The sequence below is a fragment of the Lipotes vexillifer genome, unplaced genomic scaffold (genome assembly GCF_000442215.2).
Source record: "Lipotes vexillifer unplaced genomic scaffold, Lipotes_vexillifer_v1.1 scaffold1129, whole genome shotgun sequence".
Lineage (NCBI taxonomy): Eukaryota > Metazoa > Chordata > Mammalia > Artiodactyla > Lipotidae > Lipotes > Lipotes vexillifer.
Genome location: NW_006789022.1, coordinates 1,345,458 through 1,357,949, shown reverse-complemented (window position 1 = coordinate 1,357,949; position 12,492 = coordinate 1,345,458). Strand labels below are relative to the sequence as shown.

The 12,492-nt window shown below is 56.0% G+C and overlaps 1 protein-coding gene across 1 annotated transcript; it reads left to right on the top strand.

Annotated features, from left to right (window-relative positions):
* Nucleotides 1-10,218: 10,218 nt before the first annotated feature.
* Nucleotides 10,219-10,898, top strand: CDC42EP2 (CDC42 effector protein 2). Its single transcript, XM_007462009.1, has one exon. It carries the CDS (start codon nucleotides 10,237-10,239, stop codon nucleotides 10,879-10,881), a length of 645 nt encoding a protein of 214 aa, XP_007462071.1. The 5' UTR covers nucleotides 10,219-10,236; the 3' UTR covers nucleotides 10,882-10,898.
* The last annotated feature ends 1,594 nt before the right edge of the window (nucleotides 10,899-12,492 follow it).

Below are 12,492 nucleotides of genomic sequence, written 5' to 3'. Positions count from 1 at the left end.
CTCTTCCGAGAGTTGACAGCCCTGAGTTGACATCTTGGCATCTTTCACCCTAATAGTCACCACAAGTGCCCAGGCTGAAGCCCACTGCTGACATGCCCATCCCTAAACCATCCCTATGACTCAGATTGGGTAGGCTGGGGCCTCAGACCCACTTTTAGAGCTTGGAGGCAAGGTCAATCATACTGGAGACTCTGGAAAATTGAGGGGTGGTCAGCAGAATAAGAGGAATGGGAGCTGGGCATGGAAAATGGTGCTCGCCAACTACCCTCTTGGTCTTTCCCCCTCTCCTATGCCATGGTCTGCTGGACATATCTATCTTGTTTCCCGCTCACACCATGCAGCTACTTGCTCTCCTTCTGGCCTTTGCCTTTGCCTCTGCCTGCTCCCCCTGAAATATCCTTTCCTTTCTCTGCCTGGCAAATCCCTACTCATCCATTAATACCCTGCTCAAATATCACCTCCTCTTGAAGGCTTCCTAACACTTCCATCTGTTTCCCCACCTCTAACAGAACAAATCCTTCTTACCGCTGTTCTTTTTGGTTCTTCACTCAATCCATAGTCGCTCACTGAGCCTCATCTATGCTGCCTGGGGTAGAAAGAGGTAAATCAGAACTGGCCTCTGCTTTCAAGGGCCTCCATCATGGCACAGAATGTGCTGTTTCAGAATTGGTTATTTGTTTTACTCGGGGTGTCTGTTCTCTGAGGACTGGACCCAGCCTTGACCATATGTGTCTACTCCAGTCAGCACAGCTCTAGGCACAAGGTAGATGCAAATGAGTTTTTAAAACGAATAATGACAAGGTGCCTTGAAGGGGTGGGAAGTGTTGAAAACAATCCCTGCTAACTCTGTGTTCCCCAGCCCAAAAGACAGCCATGTGGCTTGGATGATCCCAGAGGCCTCTTGGAGAAAGTGCCTCAGTCTCTGCTAGGACAGGGCTGTCACCACTCTGGAAACCCCCATGGCCCTGGACCTGGGGCCAAAAATCCAGACCCAAAGGAAAGGCCCCCAGTAAGGCCCTGCCACCCAACTCCCAAGGAGGGGTCCAAGGCAGAGGCAGAAGCTGGGGGTAGCTTCGAAGGGACTCTCATCTCGAATCGCAGCCTCTGCCGGGTCAGAGTTCTATGAAGGCGAGTGAAAAGCGAGGAGGGCAGGGCTGGAGTTGGCAGGAGCCCAGGGGAGGAAGGAAACAAGAAACAATCGAGGAAAAATCCAAACCAGGCCTAGGGTTGGCTCAGGCCACGGAGCCCTGCAGGCTGAGCTCAAGCTGTGCGGAGGAGGCTTCCTAGGGGTAGACGGAGCTCCTGCCCTGCTCCCTGTCTCCCTGTGGCAGGGGATCGGGGTGGCGGGGTCTGAGGCCCTTCCAGAGACCTTGTCTCCTCGCACTGCCCCCTATACGCCCACAAGAATATCACCACCCTTCCCTTGTGACTCCCTGCTCTCAGACCTCAGACCTGTCCCCAGACTCCCGATCTCCTCATCCCAACTGCCTCCCTAGGTCCCCGGCTGGGCGGGGCCGAGGAGAGATGGCTCCGGCCTGGGAGTCCTACCCCTCCGGCTCAGTTCCTCCATTCTTCCAGGCTAACCTCGGAAAAGGGGGCCTCGGACTCTATCCCCCAGGGCCTTTGGGGGCTGGGGCTGCTGACGTGGGTGATTTTCAGGAAGAAGAGGCTGGGCGGGGAAGGAAGGGCTGAGTCAGTCCCTGTGTGGTGATTACAGGTCCTGTGGTGGGGGGAGTTACTGTAGGACTTGGGGGCAGAGGGGTGGGGACTGAGCCTATCTCAGGATCAAGGCAAGGCTCCAGGCTGAGAAGAAGGAATTTGAATACCGCATTTTTTGTTTTGATTTTTTGGCCCGTGCCGCACAGCATGTGGGATCTTAGTTCCCCTACCAGGGATCAAACCCATGCTCCCTGCATTGCAGGCACAGAGTCTTAATCACTGGACCTCCAGGGTAGCCCCTTGGGGCATTGCTCCACCCAGGCTTCCTTGCCTCTATCCTGTCCTGAATGTCCCTCAGGGTCCTACCCCCCTCAGACACCAGGGTGTCCAGGAGTCCTTCCAGCAAGAATAGTCCAGGCCCTGGCTGAGGCAGCAGACCCTCAGTCAGGCTGGACAGGGGGCACTTGGCCTGAGTGTCTACGGGGTCAGAAGTGCAGGACACCCTGGCCCTCCCATGGCTCAGGATCCCGGCCTCACCACCCATACTTGGGCCTTTACACACTGCCTGAGAAGTTGCATAAAAAAGCCAGTTTTAGTCAATGAAATCCTGTTTTATAAATGCTCATTAATTGCAGGGCTGCCATGGCAACACTGGGCGTATCTGCAAAGATGCTGTCCATTCAGCAGAGCTGAGAGCTGCCTGCCAGCAGCCCCATCCCCAGGGATTCCTCAGGCCCCAGCCAAGTGACATGACCGCATCTGTGAATGGGGAGAATGAACCACCTACCTGAGTGCTTGTAAAGCACAGAACCCAGTGCCTGGCACAAAGCGGGCCTTGGATGTGGGCTTTGTGGGGGCCGTATCTCTGGCTGATGGCACGAGAGCAGCACAGGGAGCTGGCAATGGGCGGAACCACGTCACAGCCAGGTGGGATTAAAACAGTCCCCAGAGCGCAGTTCCTGTGGCTTTGGGTCCTGGTTGGGAGGATGGCTAGTCGCTGAGGGAGGGGTCCGGGGGTTGGGTCAGGCTTGGGGGTCAAATGTGCTGCTCTCTATCCATCCCCCAATGCTCCCCAACTGCACACACACACACACACACACACACACGCACACACACACACACACCAGAACCTCTCCAAAGGGCTCTGGAGTTCGTTCCTGGCTTTGAGTGACCTTGGATGAGGGTCTTTGCCTCTGCAAGCTTTCATCCCTGTAACTTTGTTTTGCCACCAGCCCTGAATGGAGCTCCTGACCTTCCCCGAGCCCCTTCCTCCAATGGAGGACGCTCAGCTGATGGGCGGGGCTGCGCCTCAGCCTCACTCTTGCAGGCTCAGGGGGGTCATCTATGCATCATTAGACTCATTCCAGGTCAGGTGGCAAGGCCAGTCGCCACCCCGCAAAGCTCCTGTTATAATGTTTCCATGAAACTCCTGCCTGCGGGGACTGTGTGTTCCCATCAACAATACACTCGCAAGTCCCTTCTCTTGCTTGGGACTCATGTAACTCCCATTTTACAGGCAAGAAGGCTCAGAAACGGACTGTCCTTTCTTCGTCTCTGGCCACAGAGCAAGTCAGCAGCACAGCCAGCGCAGAACCTGGGTCTGTGGCTCAGAAGCAGTGCTCAGGGCCTGGCACCTAGCTGTCCCCCTACCTTGCTGTGTGTGGGAAGGAAGGCGGGGTGGGGGGTGACAATGGCTGGGTGAGAAGACTGAGTGGGGACGAGGGCCCAGAGCCAGCATGTCTTGCCACTTGCAGTCTAAGTAGGTCACTGTTAGGGCCCGAGCTTCAGTTTCCATTTCTGTAAAGGGGGATAGTGATGCTGGCTCTGCCCACCTTGCTGGGTTCTCAGAGGATTTGAGGAGCTCAGGGGCAAGAGGCACTTGGTAAGGGGCACAGGCAAGCCTGGGTGGGTGGATGCTTGGCAGAGCCTGGGTAGCAGGAAGGGAGAGAGGTACAATACTTATCCACACACACGACAATTTGGCCCAGGGCCGCATTCCTCCACTGTCCAGGACTCAGTTTTCCTCTGAGCCACCAGGCCAGTCCTGGCAGAATCCACCTGACTGATGCTCCCTGGGGAGTTAAAGGAGGGGCCTGGAAGGCTCAAAGTTAAAACTTGAAACTTCCCTGTATTAGTTTTCTATTGCTGCTGTAACAAATCACCACAAACTTGGGGGCTTAAAACAACACAAATTTATTAACTTACGGTTCTGTTGGTTTGAAGTCCAACATGGGTCTAAAATCAAGCGGTCAGCTGGGCCGTGTTCCTTCTGGAAGTTCTGGGGGAGAATCTGTTTCCTTGACTTTTCCAGCTTCTAGAGGCCACCCACATGCCTTTGTCTGTGGCCCCTTCCTCCATCTTTCAAAGCAGCAACACGGCATTTCTGTGTCATCACATCTCTTTCTCTGACTCTCCTGTCTCCCTCTTCCACTTTTAAGGACCATCATAATTACATTGGGCCCACCCAGATAATTCAGGATAATCTCTCTATTTTAAAGTCAGTTGATTAGTAACTGTAATTCCATTGGCAACCTTAATTATTCTTTGCTGTGTACCAAAATATATTCACAGGTTCCAGAGACTAGGACATGGACATCTTTAGGAAGGGGCCATTTGCCTACTCCACTCCCCTTCTCCCCATCCTTCCCTCCCTCAGGATGCCTTCCTGACCCCCTCTCCCTAAGAGTCCCTCCCACATTTACAGTATGGAAGCTTTCATCATCCTGGTCACATTGTACGCTCACAGCTGTCACCCTCCAGAAAGCAAGGTCCCCTCACCTCATTACCATCCACCCTTCCTTTGCCCCACTCTTCTTAGCACTTGCTCCCTCAGAAGGGTATCACAGTCTACTTGGGGACTTGGGTTTCCTCCATTTCCCTTCATTGGACAGTAGGCCCCAGTCCGGAGGGGGCTGCATCCCCAGCGACAAGAACAGCGCCTGGCACCTATAGATGCACAATTATCTGCTGAATCACTGAAAGGAGCAAGGGCAGAGTTCCCTTCAGTCTATCTCCAGCTCCTGTGTAGGGCCGGCCCTTCAGTAAATGTTGCTCGTACTGAATGAATGAAAGAATGAATGAACCAACCAACCAGCCAATCAACTAATATTGGAATGAGTCTAAGTATGGGTCCCACCCCAGCCCCGCAAGCCACTTAGCCTGACAGCAAATACGGGCATGGCCCAGCCACTCCGCCCGCACACACCCTCAATGCCCTCTTTTCTAAGGGGCGGCAAAGTCCTGAAAGCTCTCGGAAGTCTGTAATATTTTTACATAGGCGCCTCTAAGGCCTCATTCATTTCCTCAGTAGTCACTGAATACACTTGTGCGGACGCCTCCCTGGACCCGGCCCTCCTAGAACCGAGAGTTTTGGTTCCGACGGGCACAGCCGGAGTCCGCGGAGTCCAGCCCGGGCACCCGACGCCGCCTGGCCCGCAGCCGCCCGAGCTTGGACTAGACCCCCGGGCCCGCGCGGCTGCTGGACCCCCACGCTGCGCCTCCAAAGGGGGAGCCCAGGCGGGCCAGGGAGTAGGGCGAGGCTGTGGGAGGGGCCTAGTTGGGGCGGTCCCGGCATTGGCTCCGCGGCAGGGGGCGGGGCTTTAGGGGCCACTGTCAGCACTGTAAGTTCACAGCCCAGGTCTGTCCCATCGCCGCGCGGTCCAGCTCCTGAGCTTTCGCCGCCCGCCGCTCAGTCGCTTGAACGCGCTCAAGGTGAGTTCAGGCCGGGACTCCGCGGCCCGACCGCGGCTCCTAGGGAGGCCCATCCTTGAGGCGCCCCATCCCAGCTCGCGACCCGGCCCCCGACTCACCTCCACGTAGATACTTTCCCGGGTGCCTCGGGCTGCACCATGTTTCCCGCCCGCGCCTTGGTCCCGGCGGCCACGCCCGCTTCCCCCTCGGCCTGCGGGGCGCCGCGCATCCCGAACCTGAACTCCCGGTCCAGCCCTCTACACTGCGCCAGAGCCCCCGCCCCCCAACCCGGGAGTGCCCTCCCGCCGCCATCCCTGCCCGGGCTCAGGGTCGTATTTTTAGTAGATGGTGAGGTGTCCTCCTATCTTTAGCCGTGGCTGCGAGTGTCCTGAAACGGATCCGGACTGCGCTGGGCTGCACTCGGGCAGAGGGCTGGGAGGGGTCGGCGCCGGAACCCGAGCTGGGGCTGAGGAGCCGGACCCACGGGAGCCAGGGGCGGGGGCTGCACGCCAGAGCTCTGGCCCTGAGCCGAGCGGACACTCGGACATCGCCCAGGCCGGAAAGCACGGGGGAGGCTCCTCCCTGAGTTTGGATACCCGGGCAGGGTCCCGGATCTCTCCCTTTCCCCCCGCCCTTGTCGGGTTGTGAGACCAGAGCCCCCCAAGAGAAGAAGATCCCGCAGACAATCCTCACCTGGTACGTCAACGTGCGGCTCCTTGGGGGACGCCCGCCTGGAGCAGGAGACGCTCTGGAGACCCGGGTGCGCGCCGGGAACCCTCCGGGACGAGGGGCAGTAGAGGGAGAGCGCGCGCCACCTAGTGGCCTCAGAGCCGAGCGCCGCTCCGCACAGCGACGCTGGGAGACCCCGCTGCCAGCGAGGGGGACTCTACGCAGGCAGGCTAAGTCCTGGCCGGCAGGCGGAGGCGGAGCCCTCCGCTCGGGGGCTGTTCATTTTTGGTCTTGTTTGGAGCACTGTCCCCAGAGAACCAAAATGCTTGAAGAAGGCCCTACAGCTATTTGCTGAATAAATATCGGGGCTGACGGTGACCCGCTAACCCTGTCTTTGTGCATCGGCGCTCTCTCTCACTTGCAGTATGGCAGTAGGGTCTCCAGTAGCCCCCTGGTAATGGCTTTATTGTCATCCCATTTCATAGACGAGGAAGGTGAGGCCCAGAGAGGAAAGGTGTCTTCTCAAGGTTAGGGTGAGTTCCAGGTAGAGATGGGTTCAAGGTCAGAGGCCTGCTTTTTGAACACTCCTGGTGGAGAGTGGCCTAGTATTCCTTGTGACAGGAGGGGTTCTGCATCCAGGAAGTCATTTTCTCTAAAGGAGGCCCCGGGCTCCTTCCAGAGCAAGCCCACAGAGCTGGGATGTCTCCCATCTGCTCCTCCCAAAGCTGCAGGAAGCCCCCCCCCACCCCGTCCCAGGCCCCCAGAGCCTTGTCCTGATGGAGAGCTCATTCTCACATCTCTGGACACTTGCAAATTGAGAGAGGGGGCCAACCAAGAGGTAGGACTTAAATGGAGGAAGCCTGGGGACCCGGTGGCCCCAGCCGAGGTGGGAGCCTATTTCTCTCCTGCTCCCCAAGCTGTTCACAGAGGTTGACACGGCCCACTGCATCGGAGCCACTGGGACCCAGCTACGTAGTAGTGCCCACTCTTCCTCTTACTAGCTGGGTGACCTCAACAAAGTTGCTTAACATCTCTGAGTTTCAGCTTCTGCCTCTGTAAAGGCCAGTAATGACACCCACCGTGCTGTGCCTGGGACGTTAAAATGGGAACCATGCAAGGGTAGCTGGAGCCTGGGGTCTTGTAGTTGCCAAATCTGAATACTTGGGGCTTGACGGTTGCAATTCCCAGCTCTCCCCTGGTGGTTGAGGCTGGCCCAACCCTTCCCCCCAGCCTCAGTTCTCCCAACATCTGGAATTGGGTGGGTACATCTGGCTCAGAGCAAGAGAGCTGTCAGGGACGCCGGATTTGTTGTGGAAACATTCAGGCTGTCTTGGCACCCCTGAATGATGGGAGGGAACTGGCCCAAGTTCTGGGCAGATCCCATCAGTTATCCCCCCTCTCCGTGAGTGAAAAAGAAGGAAAAGCTACCCCAAGACTTCTCCTGCCAAGGGGACAGATAGGATGTGTGTCAGCATGCCCCCAGGCCTGGCATGGTGGGCACAGATAAATGTTTGTTAGATAAAGGAGTGATGGGAGTCCAAGACTTCAACTTCAGAGCACTCCCTGCCTCCCTCACCCTCCCTCCAGCTCCTTCCAAGCTCAGCTGGAATTCTGCCACCGGAGAGTCATTCCTTTGTTTCCTATTAAGCTGCAGGTGCTCTGGGAGGGGCAAGATGTCCGGTCTCTGTGGCTCAGCTTGACTGACCCAGGGTGTCGGGTCCGGGGTGGGGTTTCCTGAGTAAGGGCCTGGGCTGGGGGTGGTGTAGCTGGGACTCAGCCTCTCCTGCATCCTCTTTCCTCCTTCCTGCTCCCTCCTGCCAGTCCCCTCACTCTTCCCTTGCCCTGCCAGGCCTGGCACTGGATGAATAATGGGGCAGAGGACCTGGCAGAGGCCTCCCTGATGCTGCTCGGTGCTTCCCCAGTGATTTCCCACCTGCTCAGCCCCTGTTGGCCTGGGGAGAGTGGGCTCATCTAGTTACCTGCTGGGTGACCTTGGACAAGTTTCTTTGCCTTCCGTGCTCTGATTCTACACATCAGGCCAATCCCCCACCGTGGGAACTAGAGGAAGTGCTTGCTCCACTTCCTTTTTCTGTCAAACCTGCACGACACCCCTCCAGAGTGTATTTATTTTTTCCACATTAAAAATATCTTTATTTTTTTCTGACTACATGAATAATATGTGCTCATAAATAATACATGCTTCTTATTAAGAATTTGAGCTTATAGGGCTTCCCTGGTGGCGCAGTGGTTGAGAATCTGCCTGCCAATGCAGGGGACACCAGTTCGAGCCCTGGTCTGGGAAGATCCCACATGCCGCGGAGTAACTAGGCACGTGCACCACAGCTACTGAGCCTGCGTGTCTGGAGCCTGTGCTCCACACCAAGAGAGGCCGCGATAGTGAGAGGCCCACGCACCGTGATGAAAAGTGGCCCCCATTCGCTGCAACTAGAGAAAGCCCTCGCAGAGAAACAAAGACCCAACACAGCCAAAAATAAATAAATAAATAGATAGATAAATAAATAAAGAGTTCCTTTAAAAAAAATTAAAAAAAAAAAGAATTTGAGCTTATAAAAGTATGAACAAGAGAGGGAAGTCACCTGAAATTCTACCACTTTGAGAGAACCACCATCAACATTTTGGTGACCATCCTTTCATATTTGGCTTACATATATCGTTTCTTAGTAATGGGCCCAGATATTAATTTTTTCTGAGGACAACTTTCCTCCCATGTCACAAGCCCCACACCCCATCCCTGCCCTCTACCCCAGTCTACGTAGCCCATATGACAACCTAGTGCCAGTCTTCTATATTCTTCTCTGTTCCTATATCGAATATAATCCTGTGCAGACCTGTATATGTAGGTACACATACATGCATGTTCAGGGAGTGGGGAGGAGGGCTGGTCAATGTTTTCAAAACATGGAATCTTCTAGACTACAGTTTTTCATTTTGCTTCTCTCTCTCTGCAATGCCTTATGGGAATCCCTCCAAAATGTCCGATAGCTCTAATTTTATTTATTTATTTACTTATTTATTTGGTGGCTTGTGGGATCTTAGTTCCCGGACCAGAGATTGAACCCTGGCCACAGCAGTGAAAGCGCTGAGTCCTAACCACTGAACTGCCAGGGAATTCCCTGATAGCTCTAATTTTAAAATGGGAATGACAGGAGGGTGGTTGTGATGATTAAATGAGATGTGTGTGCAAAGAACTCAGGGAAATTCCAGGCACAGAGCAGAACTGCCACCCCCCAGATATTTGTATCCCCCACTCCATAGTCCCCTTGGGCGCTGGGGCAGGGAGGAGGGGCAGAAACTACATTAAGCTTAGGTCCTGCCCATAAGGAACTCCTAATGGAGAGGAGAAAAGGGAAGCTCTGAGCAGGTGACCTCACTTCCAGTAGGATGTGATCGGGCCAAATGGGAGGTGTCGGTCGTTATGCACTGTTGGCTGAACTCCTGCTGTGCCAGGCCTGGGAGGACGAGACAGAGGTTACAAGATCAAAATCCTCCGTCAAGTCGGGAGCTGAGACAAATCTGTGAGACCCCCAGACAATTTGGCACTGGTCATGTCTTGGGCACAGTTGAGTGCAGACCACAGTGACGAGCAGAGCTGGGGACTCAGGGCAAGAGACCAGAGCCAGGGCTTTGTATGTGACTTCAGTCCTGTCGCTTAGGTTCCCCACTCACGGAGGGAGGGGCTTGGCGCTGCTGATCCAGGCCTTGAGGTGCAACAACTCTGTGAGTGAACACAGGCTTCGGCCAGGAGGGCTCCCCACAGGAGTGCAGCCCCACGTGGGCTCCCAGGGCTGATGAAAGAGACCCAGAAACGAGACGGATGCCTCTGCCTTTGTCCTTCTGTCCCTGACTTGTACCCTTGATGTTTCAGCTCCTCAGCCCTGGACCAGAGAGAAGCTGGCGTGGACGAGCCCAGAGAGCATCACTGCCTACGAGCTCTGCGCCTTCCTGCTTCCAGTTTTCAGACGAGTTTTCAACCCTCTTGGGAGACAGTGATTTTTGTTATCTCGATCCTCTGACTTCATCGATCATTTATCTTTCTTTTCCAAATCCCTTGGGCCAACTTTGGTCACACCACACGCACTTGGCAAGTGTTTGGTGTCTGGAAACCTCCCTCTAGGTGTTTCTTGAGGGTGGTGAGAGGAGGCAGCGGAGGCCGTGGTCCTGCGAGCAGACTGTCCCGGCCTGGGTGGTGAGGTCGCGATGTCCACCAAGGTGCCCATCTATCTGAAGCGTGGCAGCCGCAAAGGCAAGAAGGAGAAGCTGCGGGACCTGCTGTCCTCAGACATGATCAGCCCACCACTGGGGGACTTCCGCCACACCATTCACATTGGCAGTGGTGGCGGCAGTGACATGTTCGGTGACATCTCCTTCCTGCAAGGCAAGTTCCACCTCCTGCCGGGGACGGCGGTCGAGGAGGCCGAGGAGGATGGTGGCTTTGAGCTGCCCTTCCAGTTCACGCGCACTGCCACCCTGTGCGGGCGGGAGCTCCCCGACGGGCCATCCCCTCTGCTCAAGAACGCGATCTCCCTCCCGGTCATCGGCGGGCCCCAGGCGCTCACCTTGCCTGCCACCCAGGCCCCACCCAAACCCCCTCGCCTGCACCTGGAGAGCCCTCAGCCTTCCCCACAGCCCTCCCCGCAGGAGGCAGGGAGTGTGGACATCTGGCGGATTTCAGAGGCTGCCTCGACCCACAGTGGGCTGAGCCCCGAGTCTAGGGCTGAGGAGCCCTTCCTGTCCCACGCCAGCTCCCTGCTCTCCCTGCACGTAGACCTGGGGCCTTCCATCCTGGACGATGTTCTCCAGATCATGGACCAGGACCTGGGCCACCTGCAGATCCCCACATAGGACCCAAGAATGGCCAGGCTGGGGTGAATGCCAGAGGCAGTTGGTGGACACGGCCCTGATCTAGAAGTCAGGGTCCCAAGGTCCCACCTGCCTGGTTGCTGGCCAGTGATTTCTCACTTTGAGCCTTTGTTTCCCTCCCTCCCACCCTCTCCCTGTGGACAGAGTGGCCTCTTTGCTTTCCCCTAAGCCCCCCGAGGATATGTGTAGACGTCAGCCCAAAGTGCCCTGTGCCTCCTGGGCCAACAGGACCCCCACCGCCAACTGCTCCTCAGACCCCTGGGACTAAGGCTCTGCTGAAATGGACTCTGCTTTTCACCTCCCTCTGCCTCAGCCCCATCAACGCCCTGCTGGGGGGCGGAGGGTGAGGGAAGACGTGGGGCACAGCCAGCTGGATCTTTGGCTCTGTGTCCTTAACTGGGAATATGGCATCAGTGACCGACTGATGTCCCTCCGCCCCACCCCTCCCACATGACCAGGGGATTCTGGTTGCAATAAAACTTGCTGCTGCTGGTACTTGTGTTCACCGTACCCTGCCCCCAGGCTCCTCTTGAAGTCAGGCCAGGCTCTGGGAGCTGTGGGCTGACCCTGGGGGAGACCCCAGCCCCAGAGGGCCTTGAACAGGGCAGGGCCTGCCTTCTGGAAGATGGTACCTCATTCCTAGCCCGTAGTGAGAATGAAGCAGGAACGAACCAAGTGCCAATTGGGGATATTCTGACATTAATTTGGGTGTTTGACAAGAGGTGGCCAAGCACCGGAGTAGGCCAGGAGCTGGCCCTGGGGGCTGGGGTTTGTCAGGGAGGCCCAAGAGGCAAGGAGTAACCACAGGCCTGGCACAGTGGAACCAACAGCTTCTTGGGCGTCAGAGGACTGAGGGAACACACGGGAGGGTGGGCTGGGCCTGGGGCTGGGAGGGATCAGCCTTGCTCATCAGCAGACCCATCTCATCAGCGCTGCTTATTGAGCACCTGCAGTGCATCAGACATGCTCCAAGTGCTGGGGCACCAGACAGATGCAACCTCTGCTCTCCCGGAGCTCACAGTCTAGTGGGGGGAAGGATATTAAATCTGTAAGCAAGTAAATTTCCAATAGTGTTGAACACTATGAAGAAAACACCAAGATCGGTAATGTCTGGGGCAAGGGTGTGGTGGTGTTGTGATTCTGAGCCAAACCTGAGGGCTGACGGACTTATGCTCACGCATAAGCAAAGGCACTGAGGCACCAGAGTGAATAACAGAGAGGATCTGACACGTGGCAAAAAGAGCAAAGGTCTCTGAGTCCAACCTAGCCTTGTGAGGCTCAGTGTCCCCATTTCTAAAATGCAGTCAGTGATACCTACCTAACAACCTTGCAGGGTTGTTAAGCAAATAAGGGATAACGTTTATTAGCTTGCACATGGAAGGTATTCAAACATGGTTATGGTGTGAGACATAAAGGAATCCGGGGCTCGGGAAAGGCAGGACTGTGAAGCTGGAAAACAGTCGGAGTCGGCTTAGAACAGTTCTCCTTGCAAGGCTGAAGCTGAGGCCATGGGAGCTGCTAAAATAGTTTAAGCAGGAGAGACGGGGGGTCAGACCCAGGTTTTAGAAGGGTCACCAGCCAGGCCGAGTGGGA